Raw genomic sequence first — 17,277 nt, forward strand, 5'->3', positions numbered from 1 at the left:
AACTATGTTACAGCTTTCTGAAAGAACTTATTAATAAGTATTATTAATGTGTCAATTCAATGTTAAAAAGAAACACAATTCTTTACAGTTAGATTTTTATAACAGTGTTGTCTCATAAAGGCGGGCTCCAGTGATGTACATCTTTTCAAGACTTTGCCAGCAGAAAAGCAGAATATGTAAAAATTGTAACCACTACCAGATCATTTTCTTTTTGATCTATTGCACAGTTTATAAGATCACTTCTCTTCAAAAGAAAGAAAACAATTACCTAGAAGAAAGTTATGAAGATATAGGTGGACCCTGTTTCTCCACAGATTTTATATCTGCAGATCTGGCTCAATGTAGGCCCTCCTAATGACTTTTAAGGGCATGAAAACATCACTTCCAGTTTTCACCCCAAACCCGGAAGTAGTGGTTTTTTTGTGCTATGGGGTCCATTCGGAAGCCCGCAAACACATGCAGCCTCTTTGGGCTTCAGAAAGCCTTCCTGAGGGATCCGGGGCACAGCTCCAGTCTTCTTCAGAGGGCTGAAGAGGCCATAAACCACAAATTTCCTTTTACATGGCTTTTGGTATCTGTGGGGAGTCTGAGAACGGATCCCCCATGGGTACCAAGGCCCCACCTGTAGTAGTTTCTCTCCTGATCCCTTTTACTGTCCTTTATTCTTTGCTTGTGTGCTGGGTAACATTTTTGTGCCATTTTGAGGGGAAAAGGCAGATGCATCAGTGTAGTCCTGCTGTCAAAAATCTATTTATTTAGGGCAGAAGTTCTCTTGTGCAAACCTCGTTGAAATAAATGGGAGGTGCACCTCGCATCAGTATAATTTCAGTGAGCTTTTTACAAAAACCTTGCTGTAGATTGTGCCCTTAATCTTCCTAATCTTAGATGGCACCTTTAAATTTCTAATCCAGCTCATCTCTAAAGCTGGGCATAAATTGCATGTTCTAATGATGTCATTGAATATGAGCACATGGATTCTGACCATAGGCCCCTGGCCAGTTCCAGAAGCCTTTTGGGATGCCTGCAAGTTTGGCAAGATGAAAGATTTTATTCCACAGATTTAGTGCACTCTGGCCTAATTAAGTTGTTGCAACTGCTTTCTTATTTTTTTTTTGTTGGCACTCCAAGAAATATTTTACTTTCAAGATATTGAATTGACAAAATTAGGCCTATGTTTATCCAGACACTCCAACCTTTTGTGCACATTAGTGGGTCTTTTGAAACTCATTTCTGGAGTTAAGCAGGCAAATGTGCCTTAGCAGAGGCAGGCTAGATTTCAGTAGTGTGGCACTATTGCTTGGTATCCAAACACTAGGTCGCATGCAGCCAGCACAATTCACAAGACACCATGAACACCCTTCAGATCCCTTAAGGATCCCTTAAGGATCTGAAGGCCTTAGGAGTGGACCTCAACAAGTGGGAAACCCTGGCCTCTGAGTGGCCCACTTGGAGGCAGGCTGTGCAGCATGGCCTTTCCCAGTTTGAAGAGACACTTGGCCAACAGTCTGAGGCAAAGAAGGAAGGCCCATAGCCAGGGAGACAGACCAGGGACAGACTGCACTTGCTCCCAGTGTGGAAAGGATTGTCACTCCCGAATTGGCCTTTTCAGCCACACTAGACGCTGTTCCAGAACCACCTTTCAGAGCGCGATACCATAGTCTTTCAAGGCTGAAGGTTGCCAACTAACTAACTATGAACACTGTGACTTGGTGAAATATTGCCAGACAGAAAGAGTTTCATGGTAGAGCTGCCTCACATGTCCTATCCCTTTTCTTTGGGGCAGTCAGTAAAGGCTGTCCCAGTGACATCATTTTGAACTACAGTCATTGTGAAAACTGCAGTGAGGGATATATGCCTCATCTGCCACCCACGCACCACACATCCCTGCTTTAATAATAATAATAATAATAAACTTTATTTATACCCCGCCCTTCTCCCCTAAGGGACCCAGGGCGGCTTACAACATATTAAAAACAGATTAAAACATAATTTAACAACAAATAAAAACATATTAAAAACACATTAACAGATACCATTAAAACAGTAGTCAGATAAAAAGTCAGAAAAAAAGAGCAGATCATAGAGGATTCAGGCCTGTAAAAAATACTAAAAGATGTAAAAAAGATGTTAAAAAGGCCATGAACTCAGAAGGCTTGTTTAAACAAAAGGGTCTTCAGGCCTCGCCGAAAAGTCTCAAGAGAGGGAGCCATTCTCAAGTCAAGGGGAAGGGCGTTCCATAACATTGGTGCCACTACTGAGAAGGCCCTATTTCTTGCCGCCACCCCACGTACCTCCTTAGGCGGCGGCACTTGTAAAAGGCCTTCTCTGATGACCTAAAAGGACAAGCCAGATTGTGCGGAATCCTGCTTTCCACACACATAAGCCATAAGTTGGAATAATAACATATCCCATGAGAGCATGACCCTTGGTTTGGATAATAACCAGCAAGACTAACAGTGTTAGTGCAGACACTGTTAAGTTAAATGTGTTTTTGGTAACTTTGGTGCAGTTATGTGTGGTTATAGGTCCTATAAATAGCTGTCACTTCTTTTAGCTGTCATTATAAACTGGGAATTCTTCTCTTCTTCCTCTGCATTAAATTGACTTGTAAAATTGGGTAGCATGCTTTGGCTGCATCTACCAAGAGGGTGCATGCATGTGTATAGTTTTCCTAGAGTTTTCATTTTACAAGATACTCTTTCGAATGCCCTCAGTTGCGAACTCAATGGCGATGTCAACAATAACTTAAAAATGTCTTAACAACCATGAAACTTTGTGGTTTGGATTCTGATTGTATTTCTATTGAGCAAATGCCCTTGATGGCCAGGCTGACTGTGAAGTAACATTGAAAATTGCATTGCCAGTGTGCTTGACACGCCGAAACAAGCAGGCATATTAAAAAAATATATAAAAACTTGACTCAAACACTGAGTAAATGATTATCCACTGACATGATCCTGTCTTGCATTCACAGTGACATCAAGAGGTGTGAGCCATGAGCAATCCTTTTGCAAATCTCGTGGAGCCCTTAGACCCCCACCAGCCAGCAAGGAAATTCTTCAATTTGAACCGTTTGGGAGACCCAAGATATGGTATGTTGGCTACATTAGAGACAGCTGCACTGTGCAGAAATCTGTTTGGGAGCTGTGGCTTTAGGGCTGGCTCCTGTGTGTACACTCATGACTTGGTTCTGGAGCCCTCGAAAAAATTCAGAGCTGCTTCTCACTTTGGAGGGACTATGGCTCTGTGATAGAGCACTGAGCAATCAAAATGACCATGGTTCTAGTCTCTGGCATTTCCATTCAGTTCCTTCCTTGTTGTAGGAAAGGGTTTGGCAGCCAATTCCAGTCACAGTAGACAATCCTGAAGTAGTCGCTTGTCTAACTTTGCATAAGGCAGCTTGTATATATGGACATCATTTGCATTTGCTGAAGCTGCATGGGTGTTGTTATGGTGAGTGTTAAATTGCCTTCCTGCCTTCCTGAAGCTGCCTTCCTGTTAAGTGATCCTGTCGGTTTGCCTAGCACAGGCCTCCAAACCGTGGCCTGTGGGTCAGATCCGGCATCATGAGAAAGCCACCCAGGTGTGGCGCTTTCTGTTCCGTGCTACAACTAACTGCCTTTCTTTGCTTTGCACCTGATCATTTCACAGCCACATGCTGGGCAGCTGCTGGAAATTGGGGCACACAGGCATCTGGGACAACAGGTATTGGAAGCAGCTGTGCAGCAGGGGGCTGTGAGACAATTGGGCATGAAGAAAGGTGGCTGTGGTGCAGAACAGAAAAAGCTGCACCAGGACAGCTTTTTTGTGATGCAGTGAATTGTGATTTTGGAGACTGTTGGCCTAGCACAGGGGCATCAAACTCATTTCACACAGCGGGCCAAAGAGCATTCCTGATGCCTGCTGAGGGCTGAAGTGATGTCATTAAGCAGGAGGTGACATCATTAAGCAGGTGATGACCAGAAATAAGCACTTTTTTTTTCCTTACCTTGGAACACATTAGCTGTAATGATAGAAAAGAAAATACGCAAATCATGATTATATTTTCAAGACATGGGAGAGCCCAATTATCTCATGGGCCTCCCTTTCAACCAAGCTGCATCAGAGCACTTGCAGAGAGCAGATGATGGTGATGCTACGTAGAAGAGCCCAATTATCACGTGGGCTGGATAATGAGCTTCCGTGGGTTATATCCTGTATCCTTTGACTCTCCTGATCTAACAGAATATTGTCAACTGTCTGCCTGGCACAGCATTCTGGGGTCACAGTTAGCAGTCTTTCACAGCTATCTGATCCTCCAAGTGGAGATATGAGGGATTTAACCCTTCTGTGCCAGAACAGTGCTCTGCCACTGATGACCTGTCACCAATGGCTGTTTAGCATGAAAGGGAAAGATGTGTCCTCACATACGTCATTGACAGTCACCAAGGAATTGTAAGGCAGTTGAGACTTCCCAGCATGGGTCTACCACTAGCCCCCAAGGGTGTACAGATGCACCTTTCCCTCTCATGTTTTTTGTATTTATAGCAGCAATTTTGAGCTGTTGGGAGAAGGCAGTTCTTCCCCTTTATGGGAGTTGAACCTTTCCCTTACATTATAGTGCAACTGCCTTGTGTATGTGGGTTTGTCTTCCATATGCTACTGACTGGGGTGCTCAGTAGCCAGGGTAGCCCAAATGTCTGAAAAATGCAGCTGAATTGTGGCAACGCAATGTGGGTGGGAGGAGGGGAACAAAACTTTCTTTCTCAGCCTCCGTTGTTGGTTTTTCCCCCCCACTTCTAGCATGCTTGCCCTTTTCTATCAGAGTCTTGCTGGAGGCCGCAGTGCGCAATTGTGATGAGTTCCTGGTGAAGAAGGGCGATGTGGAGAATATTCTCAATTGGAGTGTCATGCAACACAAGAACATTGAAGTGCCATTTAAACCTGCACGAGTTATTCTACAAGACTTTACGTGAGTTCTGGGTTGATGGATTTATTGAGAATCGTGGCTGCTGTTCTTGTTAAACAAGTCTTCTGGAGATACAAAAGTCTCTGGAGAAAAGCACTTGAAATTTGCTTTTGATTTTATGTAGCATTTATTACTCTAGGACAGTGGTTCCCAAACTTTTTAGCACCGGGACGCACTTTTTTAAACAACATTCTATTGGGGTCCACCTCGGTTTACCAGACTTTTTAAAAAGGAGATCTAGAAAGAAATAATATATTTTTTATTTATTTATAAGTAATAATAACTAGAAAAAAGACCCTCAAACATTTGTCTCCTTATATTTACACATGCTTGCAAACTGCAGGGGCTCAGCTCTTTGAGAGAAATTAGCAGCTACAGTATCTGATTTTTGAATAGCCTCAGGGCTTGAGTCAATTAGTTTTCTAATCCTTCCATCACCCTTTGGCAACCCACCAAAAATCAGATCGTGACCCATCAGTGGGCCCCAACCCACATTTTGGGAACCACTGATCTAGGATGAATTACATGACCCTGTGCCTGGAAAAACCCTGAGTCCAGGCCTAGTTATAGCTTCTGCAGCACATGCTGAACAAGACATATGACTGCCATTGGTACGTGCAGACTGGTCTTTTAGTCAGGGCTGTGGAGCCAGTACTGACTCCACCTCTGGCTCCACCCAAAATTGGTTCAGACTCCACAGCTCGGACTCCAGCTGCAAAGAGTGGAGGAGTCAGAAGCAATTTGTGGGTTGAGTTGAAGGAGGAGTTGATACCAATTCCACAGCCCTGCTTTCATTACACCTGAATGTCATCAGGCTTCAAGCCAATGCTGACATGACCCTCTTCCAGTGCATACTGTTGTCTACCAGAGTTGAAACTTAAACTGACTATTTTCCATCAGTTTGCACTGATGGGGACTGGGGGAGGTCATGTCCCAGGAGGTCTGGGGGAGGTCTGGTGACAAGGGAAAATATTGACATAGTGGGCATAACGGAAACCTGGTGGAATGCGGAGAATCAGTGGGATACCGCAATCCCGGGCTATAAACTCTACAGGAGGGACAGGCAGGGGCGTGTTGGAGGTGGGGTGGCCCTTTATGTTAAGGAAGGGATAGAATCCAGCAAAGTAGAGATTGAAGGTGGGTCCGACTCCACCGTAGAATCTCTGTGGGTTAAATTACCAGGCTTGTGCAGCGATGTAATACTGGGGGCCTGCTATCGTCCTCCAGACCAGAAATCTGATGGGGACCTTGAAATGAGGAAACAGATCAGGGAGGTGACAAGGAAGGACAGGGTTGTAATCATGGGGGACTTCAATTATCCTCATATTGACTGGGTCAATTTGTGTTCTGGTCACGATAAGGAAACCGGATTTCTTGACGTGCTAAATGACTGTGGCTTAGATCAGCTAGTCACGGAGCCCACCAGAGGACAGGTGACTCTGGATTTAATTTTGTGCGGTACGCAGGACCTGGTTAGAGATGTAAACGTTACTGAGCCATTGGGGAACAGTGATCATGCTGCGATCCGTTTTGACGTGCACGTTGGGGGAAGAATACCAGGCAAATCTCTAACAAAAACCCTTGACTTCCGACGGGCGGACTTCCCTCAAATGAGGAGGCTGGTTAGAAGGAGGTTGAAAGGGAGGGTAAAAAGAGTCCAGTCTCTCCAGAGTGCATGGAGGCTGCTTAAAACAACAGTAATAGAGGCCCAGCAGAGGTGTATACCGCAAAGAAAGAAGGGTTCCACTAAATCCAGGAGAGTGCCCGCATGGCTAACCAGCCAAGTTAGAGAGGCTGTGAAGGGCAAGGAAGCTTCCTTCCGTAAATGGAAGTCTTGCCCTAATGAAGAGAATAAAAAGGAACATAAACTGTGGCAAAAGAAATGTAAGAAGGTGATAGGGGAGGCCAAGCGAGACTATGAGGAACGCATGGCCAGCAACATTAAGGGGAATAATAAAAGCTTCTTCAAATATGTTAGAAGCAGGAAACCCGCCAGAGAAGCGGTTGGCCCTCTGGATGGTGAGGGAGGGAAAGGGGAGATAAAAGGAGACTTAGAGATGGCAGAGAAATTAAATGAGTTCTTTGCATCTGTCTTCACGGCAGAAGACCTCGGGCAGATACCGCTGCCCAAACGACCCCTCCTGACCGAGGAGTTAAGTCAGATAGAGGTTAAAAGAGAAGATGTTTCAGATCTCATTGATAAATTAAAGATCAATAAGTCACCGGGCCCTGATGGCATACACCCAAGGGTTATTAAGGAATTGAAGAATGAAGTTGCAGATCTCTTGACTAAGGTATGCAACTTGTCCCTCAAAACGGCCACGGTACCAGAAGATTGGAGGATAGCAAATGTCACGCCTATTTTTAAAAAGGGAAAGAGGGGGGACCCGGGAAACTATAGGCCGGTCAGCCTAACATCTATACCGGGTAAGATGGTGGAATGCCTCATCAAAGATAGGATCTCAAAACACATAGACGAACAGGCCTTGCTGAGGGAGAGTCAGCATGGCTTCTGTAAGGGTAAGTCTTGCCTCACAAACCTTATAGAATTCTTTGAAAAGGTCAACAGGCATGTGGATGCGGGAGAACCCGTGGACATTATATATCTGGACTTTCAGAAGGCGTTTGACACGGTCCCTCACCAAAGGCTACTGAAAAAACTCCACAGTCAGGGAATTAGAGGACAGGTCCTCTCCTGGATTGAGAACTGGTTGGAGGCCAGGAAGCAGAGAGTGGGTGTCAATGGGCAATTTTCACAATGGAGAGAGGTGAAAAGCGGTGTGCCCCAAGGATCTGTCCTGGGACCGGTGCTTTTCAACCTCTTCATAAATGACCTGGAGACAGGGTTGAGCAGTGAAGTGGCTAAGTTTGCAGATGACACCAAACTTTTCCGAGTGGTAAAGACCAGAAGTGATTGTGAGGAGCTCCAGAAGGATCTCTCCAGACTGGCAGAATGGGCAGCAAAATGGCAGATGCGCTTCAATGTCGGTAAGTGTAAAGTCATGCACATTGGGGCAAAAAATCAAAACTTTAGATATAGGCTGATGGGTTCTGAGCTGTCTGTGACAGATCAGGAGAGAGATCTTGGGGTGTTGGTGGACAGGTCGATGAAAGTGTCGACCCAATGTGCGGCGGCAGTGAAGAAGGCCAATTCTATGCTTGGGATCATTAGGAAGGGTATTGAGAACAAAACGGCTAATATTATAATGCCGTTGTACAAATCTATGGTAAGGCCACACCTGGAGTATTGTGTCCAGTTCTGGTCGCCGCATCTCAAAAAAGACATAGTGGAAATGGAAAAGGTGCAAAAGAGAGCGACTAAGATGATTACGGGGCTGGGGCACCTTCCTTATGAGGAAAGGCTACGGCGTTTGGGCCTCTTCAGCCTAGAAAAGAGACGCTTGAGGGGGGACATGATTGAGACATACAAAATTATGCAGGGGATGGACAGAGTGGATAGGGAGATGCTCTTTACACTCTCACATAATACCAGAACCAGGGGACATCCACTAAAATTGAGTGTTGGGCGGGTTAGGACAGACAAAAGAAAATATTTCTTTACTCAGCGCGTGGTCGGTCTGTGGAACTCCTTGCCACAGGATGTGGTGCTGGCGTCTAGCCTAGACGCCTTTAAAAGGGGATTGGGCGAGTTTCTGGAGGAAAAATCCATTATGGGATACAAGCCATGATGTGTATGCGCAACCTCCTGATTTTAGGAATGGGTTAAGTCAGAATGCCAGATGTAGGGGAGAGCACCAGGATGAGGTCTCTTGTTATCTGGTGTGCTCCCTGGGGCATTTGGTGGGCCGCTGTGAGATACAGGAAGCTGGACTAGATGGGCCTATGGCCTGATCCAGTGGGGCTGTTCTTATGTTCTTATGTTCTTATGTGGCTTGGTTGCAAAAAAGCCTTTTCAAAGGAAGCAGCCACAGAATAAAATGCCTTTCTTTAAGCCTTGGAATCAGTGGCATTCCTTTGATGGGCTGTGATTCAGAATTAGTTCAGATCTCAACCTAAGGTGGATCCCACTGTCAACATCACCATCAATAAGAGTAGGAGGGACAGATGGTGAATGGTGGAAAGTCAGAGGTGAAGAAACAGATAGGGATGCGCATTTTAAAACTGGGCCCCATGTTACCAGGTAAGATTGAAAGTGGGCTGGAAGTCTGAAAAGACTGCAGACTACTGCCTTAAGTGTTGGAGTCAAATTAAGACAGGTCTGAGTAAGCTTTTCTTGGCATAAGACCTAATCCTATCCAACTTTCCAGTGCTAATGCAGCAATGCCTTCCATGGTGGGGAGCTTCCTCAATATAAGGGAATGTTTGTTCCCTTTCCTTGGGGTTGCTTTGTGACTGCATCAGCACTAGAAAGTTGGATGGGGTGGGCCCATAAGCATCTTTACTTTCCAGACTGTGTTACTGATTGCAATTGCCTGTCAATGATTAACATCAACTTCATTCCTAACTTCTGCCTGACCTTCTGACAATAACAATGCAATCCTATCTTGCACTGGAACAGACAGACCAGGAGGCCTGCACTGTATCCAGCACAAGACTGGGCCCCGAAGTGGCTTAGCCAGAGGTAAGGGGAAACTCTTCCCCTTTCCCCTGGGTAAGCCACTGCAGCCCCAATGGGTCTCCTCGGACTTGTACCACCTCCTGAGGTGGCACAAGTCTGAGGAGAACGGAGCGGCTTGAAGCTGCTCTGCACTACTCGGGAATGGGGGTTGAGATCTGGCACCAGAGCTGGGTCCCAGTCCCATCTCCAGCTCCCTGCCCATCCCTGGGACCACCCTCCACCCGCCCACTCTGGAATGCCTCCTCCCCACCTCCTCCCCACCCTCCCTAGAGCTTTGCGTCGGCTAAGTTTGGTCGATGCAAGGTTCCCCGGCAGAGTCGGCACAGAGGCTGAATTTAGCCTTCGTGGGCAGGCACATGTCCCTGTGCTGGCCTAGCCGACTCATGAGGAGGTGCAAACGTGCTTTACAGCACATTTGCAACCCTCCTGGGCCAGCACAAGGGACTTGCACCAGCCCAAGGGTGCCTCAGGATTGCGCCCTAAATTATATACCTTAAATATTTTTGCAGTTTAGTTTTGTGTTCCAAGCTGAAATGGAGACTGTAGTTCTGTCCTTAAAACTGCTTTTGCAGACAGAATTTTAAACAATCCAAGGCATAGAGATTATTTTTTCTGCTATAATCTGTATTATGTTTAGCATCTGACCCAGCCTGGCAAAAAACAGACATATTGAAACCCTGATACAATATGTTGGAGAACACAATAAAGAACAAAAAAACAAAAATGCAGGGTACCTTTTTCTGAAACCAAAAACCATCTGAAGATTACCTCTATCCTGAATTTCTCTTATAGATGGCTTTGGGGGTATACCAATTCTTGATCCTCTTTTTAGTCTTTAAAAAGTCCTGTATTTAAAGGCTAAATAAGTATATTTACTTATAAGTATTTATATTTACTTATAAATATATAAGTATTTATAAGTATATTTATATACTTATATATAAGTATAAGTATTTACAGGCTTAGTCCTGTATTTAAAGGCTAAATAAGTCTTAGCATGTGTACACCATTTGACTTTAAAGCAGTGGTTCTCAAACATTTTATCACCAGGACCCACTTTTTAGAATGACAATCTGTCAGGAAGTGATGCCATTAACCTGGAAGTGATGTTATGGCTGGAAGTGACATCATCAGTTTAGGCTTCAGACCTAAGCTGCGATCAGCCAAAGGTCCCATTACACAGCACGCTTGTGCTATTATTTTGCATAGCTCAGAATTCAAACATTCCAAACCGGAAGTCAAAGCAGAATGCAGACTTGGATCCTTCTCCAACCACACAGCCCTCCCACCTTTTGAGCATCCCATCCTCCCATCTGTTCAGGACAAAGCACCATACCTTTCTCCCGACAGAAGCCTGTCCTGCCCAGCAATTCTGTACCCTGTATTTTCAGCTCTGTATAGTCAGCGGCAGCTGAGCTAGGTGCTATGAGATCCACATGAAATTGGCTTGTGACCCACCTAGTGGGTCCTGACCCACAATTTGAGAAATGCTGCTTTAAAGAGTTTTGCTTGATGGTCCCTGAAGGAAGGGAACTGATGCAGTCCTTTCAGCTTACTTGCTGGAACATGTTGAAGTAAATGGCAGAATTGGCATTAAGTGGCTAAAGTTGGTAATATCTGACTTTTGAAAAATGCTAATCTGAAAGCAACAAAGTGGTTGCTTTGCTTCCAAAGTTGGAGTTGCAACAGTGTAAGTTGGGTTAGACTCTAACACTGGGTTAGATCAACAAACCTTCAGGTAGAAGAGTAACTTGTCACATTTCATTGCATGTCATTTGAATTAGAAGTTTACTGTTCTTTGAACTTTAGACCTGTATGAAGACAGAGAATGCTTCCAATGTTATTATGTTCAGTGGTGTTCCTGATTCAAGCCATCTTTCCTAACAAATGGTTGAATGAGAATTTGGTGTTTGGAAGGGGAAAGGTTTGTTTTTTCTGTATCTGTCATTGACCTGTAAAACTGTGTATTTTGAAAGGGGCAATATACAAATGTCTTTCTGCTATTTCCATAGTTGTCACTAGTGAGGATGAGTGTGGCTCCAAAATGATGTTCCCAGGCATGTGTGAGTTCAGAGTGAATGAACTGATCTGATCCCCAAAACAAGCCCTTTGTGGACATGTTTGGAAATCATTATAAATGATCAGTGCCTACTCTTTTCCTTGTATGTTTTGGCCAGCCTAAAGCAGAAAGAGGAGATGATCTCAGGAGAAGTCAGGCGTGTATTTGTTCAGAACAAATGGGGGTACATGTAGTTGCTAAATTCAGGTTTTTTGTTAGAATTAGTTTGAGCCACTTTCTCAAGATTTGAGACTTGAAGTTGCCATATCATATTACTGAGTGCTCGAATTAGTAAGCTGGGTATAAAATATTTTGACTTAAAGAATATCATAATTAAATATATTTTGGATTGTGTCATTCCCCCCCCCCCAAAAAAAAATAAAAGATTCTCAAAACTAGGAATTCTTAAAACTCCATAGAACTAGGGCCAGTATATCCAATTAGACCAATCAGATCATTTTTTCTGGATTTTATTGGACTTCAGGTATGTGTTTAAATGTCTTCATGTGAGAAAGAAAACTAGCATGTCCAGAAGAAAGGTTCATTCAAGCCTCCTTCTTGACAGTTCTGGCTGGGAAGTTACCATTCTCCCATCATTGTGTGCTCATGTATTTTTCCATTTGGTTCTGTGAAAGGTAGAAATCCGTCCTTAGATCAGCGGTTTTCAGCTGATGTGCCGCAACACACTGGTGTGGTACGAATGGGCCTCAGGTGTGCTGTGGGGCCAGCGGAGACAAACAGCAGCAGCATGGGGGAAGAAGTGGGTACCTGGAGCCTCGCACGGCAGCACAAATAAAAGGATCAGTCGGCAAAGGGGCCGGAAGTGGCCACTTTACATCTCAGGTTGCTGCACACTCAGAAGAAGTGGCAACTTTGAGCCTCACGCTGGGCTTAGTTCTGTGCTTGGCATGTACGTGCTTCCCATTCCTGCTCTCCTCACCAGAAGAAGCGCTGCAGTTCTTGTAGTAGCAATTTCCTGGAGACCTGAGAGCAGAGAGTCTGTTGTTCTGTGTGCACAGTGCGTGTGAGTGTAACACATCATTGTGGGGACCTGGGGCTTAATAGATGTGGATAGATGTGTAATTAAAAACTGGAACTTAGATGATGGCAATGAATCATTTAATGCAATTGTACATTTAATGTAAATGTAATTAAATGATTCATTATCATGTAATAATTTAATTGTATTAAATTAAGGCTGCAATCCTAACCACACTTTCCTGAGAGTAAGCCCCATTGAACAAAATAGGACTTACTTCTGAGTAGACCTGGTTAGGCTTGGGCCCTTACTGTGTTAATTTAATGGGAGGCAGGAGGTCTGGTCTAGAGGGTAGAGCCTCCGTCTGCCTGAAGATAACATCCACAAGGTCGCCAGTTCGAGGCAACCGGCACCATGCGACCTTGAAGCAGCTGACAAGCTGAAGCCGAGCTATTCCATCTGCTCTGAGCGTGGGAGGATGGAGGCCAGAATGTGAAGCCAGATCGGAATGAAATACCTGAATGTGGTGGTTCTTGAAAGAAAGAACCTTCTTTCAATTGTAAAAATCCCTATTTAATAAGGGATTTAAATAAGCCTGCCTATGTAAACCTTCTTGAATAAAGACCAAGAAAGGCGGTATATAAATACCTGTTGTTGTTATTATTGTTATTATCAGGGCTTTTTTGTAATGGAACGCACTGGAACGGCATTCCGGCACCTTTTTTCCCCCTCCTCTCTGCCCCCACCTTTTTTCCCCCCTGCCTGTACCACCCCGCTCTGCACTGCTGGCTAGGGAGGGATTCGAACCTCCAACCTTGTGCTCCACAGCCCAGCACTCTCTCCATTGGGCTATAGGAAAGCCTATTGTCAAAGTGTTCAGAACTAATATATAAGGTCTTCAGCCCAGCTGGTGGCTATCAGTGCCTCAAGTATTAGTTCCAAACATTTTGAGCCTAAGAGCTCTGGTGGCTCAGTGGCTAAACTATAGGTCTGTGGAGCCAGAGGCTAGGGGTTCAAATCCCACTGAGGAATAATTTTTTTTTTTTTTAAGGTGGGAAGATGCTCCATGGCTGCAAAATATAAAGGTTGGTTGCTAGTTGCCAAAAGGGGGGCCAGTTGAGGCTGCAAAACTCCTCAAAGTTCAGTCCCAGGCAGGCTCTATTTTACCTTTTTTTTTTTTTTAAGTTCCAGTTAGGACTTAACCCACAGTTAAGCTCCTGGAGTGAGCCCCCTGCTGGAGGCTGTGGGTTAAGTCCTATCTGGGACTTAAAAAAAAAAAAGTTCAAAAAAGAGCCTGCCTGGGACTGAACTTTGAGGAGTTTTGCAGCCTCAACTGGCCCCCCTTTTGGCAACTAGCAACCAACCTTTATATTTTGCAGCCATGGAGCACCTTCCCACCTAAATATATATATATATATATATATATATATATATATATATATATATATATATATATATATATAATTCTTCAGTGGGATTTGAACCCCAAGCCTCTGGCTTCACAGATCTACTGTTTAGCCACTAAGCCACCAGAGCTCTTAGGCTCAAAGTGTTTGGAACTAACACTTGAGGCACTGATGGCCACCAGCTGGGCTCAAGACCTTATATATTTGTTCTGAACACTTTAACTACTGTATAGGCTTTCCTATAGCCCAATGGAGAGAGTTTCCTATAGCCCAATGGAGCACCTCCCCACCTAAAAAAAATGGGGTGTTTCACTCCAGCTGTGGCAGGAGTGCTTTTGCCATCAGGGAGCTCACACGGTGTGTGTGTGTGTGTGTGTGTGTGTGCGTGTGTGCGCGCGCGCGCATGTATAAAAAATGGTTTATAAATAAATAAATAAATAAATAAATAAAAAGTTGTGAGTTCCTGCACCTATTTTTTTTACAAAAAAAGCACTGGTTATTATTATGGTATTTATTCATTGTAAAGTTACAGTGTAATGTGATTTGAAAACCTGGTGGTGTGCTTTGACAGTTTTAGCATCTTGTCAATGTGCCAGGAATAGGGGTGTTTGAAAATGATTTTATTTTTTGCAGATTTTGTGATTTGAAAGGCAGAAAACGATGTTGTGTGTTTTTATTCCAAGTTCTCATTTTTATTAATTTTAAACATTTATAAAATGTAGGTGTAGGTGATATCAGTGTTATAGTGTCAGCACACAGTATTATTTCTGACTGGAAAAGTAATCTGTTTTAATTTCTGGAAAATATTTTAAACCACAAAAGGCAGCGTTTTGTGTTTTTATTCAGATATTTTAAACACAGCATGCAGCGTTTTGTGTTTTTATGTGTTTTTAACAATAAAAAAATACCTCTAGCCATGAGTTGAAAAAGTTGAAAAATGCTGCCTTAGATGTTCTCTAGCTATATGTGTACAAACTGTAAACGTACAGACATGACTGTGGAGTGGTTCAGATATGTGGCTGATGCATCCACCATGAGATAAGAGGTGTAAAAGCATGTCTTGCTCCACTTACCAGTATGCTGTTCCTTTTCACATAATTGGGGGGGGGGGGAACTCAGTTTGGGTAATCTGCATATGATTTTGGGAAAGGGCACAGTGCCCCAGGAATGGAATGTCCATACTTGTATCCCTCATTGTGCGGTGATTGGGGCTGGTCAGGTGTTTTGTTCAAACTGACTCAGTGTGATTGGCAGCAAAGTTCCCAACCATATGTACAGTTTCTATGAATGTCAAATGTGGTCACACATCCACCTGAACAAACTGGGGGCGGGGTCTGCTGCTGCTGCTTCCTGCCCCCTAGTTCATCCACCTGATACTGATTGTCCAAAACCACATTGACTAACCTTTTCAGATATAGCGATTGGCTGTTTTATTTGTCAAAGAACCTGCTGCACTGCCTAAACTACACAGAAATGTGTACTGTCTTGTTCAAATATAGGGGAGGGAGTGCCAGAATCTCTGCCCTAGCTTTAACATGTTGTGTGGTCTTAAGGAAACTTTTAAACGTTTTCTTAATCTTTGAAAAAAGAAAAAAAAAACAACTAATCCCGGAGGCTGTGCATCGTTCTAACCATTTGTGTGCAAAATGTTCTATCAACATAAGACATGCCCCTGCCTCCCACCTTGCAAAGGGTTTATTTGATTATTGCTACTGTTTGTATAGCTAATGTCATGAATCATGAAGTTGATAGCTGAACAGGTGCTGTAACAATGCCCCGGAATGTTATACAGTTCCTCTAAGGATCTGTTGCATCTTGAAGAATCCCTTTCACCCCTACCCCAAAAATGCCTGTACAGAAATGGCAACCTTGCAACACAGAATCAATAATGTGTGGCCCACTAGTTTGATTGATGTAATTTTCTGATAGGTTACTAAACAGCAACAGCTTGCTGGGCTAAGGGCAGTGGTTCTCACACTCTCTGGGAGAGAGAGTTCTCTCTCTCTCTCTCTCTCTCTCTCTCTCTGGGAGAGTTTGAGAGCCACTAAGTTCTTGCATGGGCGGGAGGGGGGAGGCAGCAGGGGCAGGGAAAGGCAGCGGCGCAATCCTGGGGATCGCGCCGCTGCCTCCTCCCTGCCTCCAGGCTGCCCCCGCCCCTTAAGGGGGCCAGGGCCCGAAGGCTGGGGCGTTGCGACGCCCCAGTTTGAAAAGCCCTGGCTTAGGGTATGAAACGTAGCTGATTACACCTTCGGTGCCAGGCTACAAGAAAGCCTTTCTTGATCCTCATTTAATTTTTTTTTTAACCCCAGACTTATTTTGACGCTTACCGTAGTTCTCAAGAATTGAACCACAGTGAACCCACTGCAAACGTGAAGCCCAAACAAGCCATTTAACAACCCTCTTAAATGTTGCTTTGTTTAGTGAGGTCTTTGACTGGTTTTGCTCTATTGATGTGCTCCACATGCAAGTTGGTCTTATGTATGCCTACTCACTTTTTCTTTCCCATTGGCATGTCATCATGGCTGCTGCTGGCTTGCAAGAAGTATGGGAGTTTCATTTGTGTCATGAGAGCCTGTCGTTGCAATGTGTTATAGTTGAAATTGAGGCAGAAAAAGTGAGCTAATCTGTAGTCCTGTGGGAAGTCTGTAGTAAAAAAGAAAATGCATTTCTGTTAAGGCTGTGTCTGCCTTAAACAAATAAATCGTAATTGATTTATTTGCATTTTAGTCAGCTATATGGATGCACCTGTATATTATCAAAACCTATTAGGTACCTATTTGGGGAAAATGCAGGAAGCTGAAAGAATTTACCATTGGCTAGTCTAACACTACTACTGCCCATTGTTAGAATGAAAAGCCATCTCTTAATTTCTCTTTCTGCTGCATATTGGAAGGGATTGATCAGGTCTGTCACTGAGCAGAGACCCTCGACCCATCACTGGGCCTGCCCAACTGATCTTGATACACTGAATTCTCAATATTGGTGGGAATGATGGTGCTCAATGTGCCATCAGAGAGCAGGCCAGAATGCCAAATGCAGAGCTTTGCCCAGGATCAGCAACTTGCTGTTGGCACTGCTTATTATAGTGGCTCACAACAAACCAATTGCCTTTATGATACAGTAGTTCTTTAACTCTCTGTCTCGCCAGTTGATCAACTATCATTTTAATTCACAAGTCTCAATCTAAAATGCCTTTAAGTAAAAGACATGTTCCCCCACCCCCTTCCATCTTAAGTGTCTAAGCTTGGATTGTTGAAAATACAGCCCTGTGCAAGTGTTTGGAATCTAGATCCAGGCCCTATATGG

General features: G+C 44.1%; 1 protein-coding gene across 3 annotated transcripts in view; it reads left to right on the plus strand.

The window, feature by feature from the left end:
* Positions 1 to 17,277, plus strand: part of ACO1 (aconitase 1) — a 55,583-nt gene that overhangs the window by 8,044 nt on the left and 30,262 nt on the right. For 2 of the 3 annotated variants that reach the window (XM_066613280.1, XM_066613278.1), the window contains 2 exons: positions 2,975 to 3,092; positions 4,783 to 4,951. In XM_066613280.1, the coding sequence (XP_066469377.1) occupies positions 2,996 to 3,092; positions 4,783 to 4,951 (266 nt within the window). In that variant the 5' untranslated portion in view covers positions 2,975 to 2,995. Of the gene's footprint in view, positions 1 to 2,974; positions 3,093 to 4,782; positions 4,952 to 17,277 lie in introns of those variants that run through there. The other variant, XM_066613281.1, reaches the window with a different exon arrangement.

This window comes from Tiliqua scincoides, chromosome 2 (genome assembly GCF_035046505.1).
Source record: "Tiliqua scincoides isolate rTilSci1 chromosome 2, rTilSci1.hap2, whole genome shotgun sequence".
Lineage (NCBI taxonomy): Eukaryota > Metazoa > Chordata > Lepidosauria > Squamata > Scincidae > Tiliqua > Tiliqua scincoides.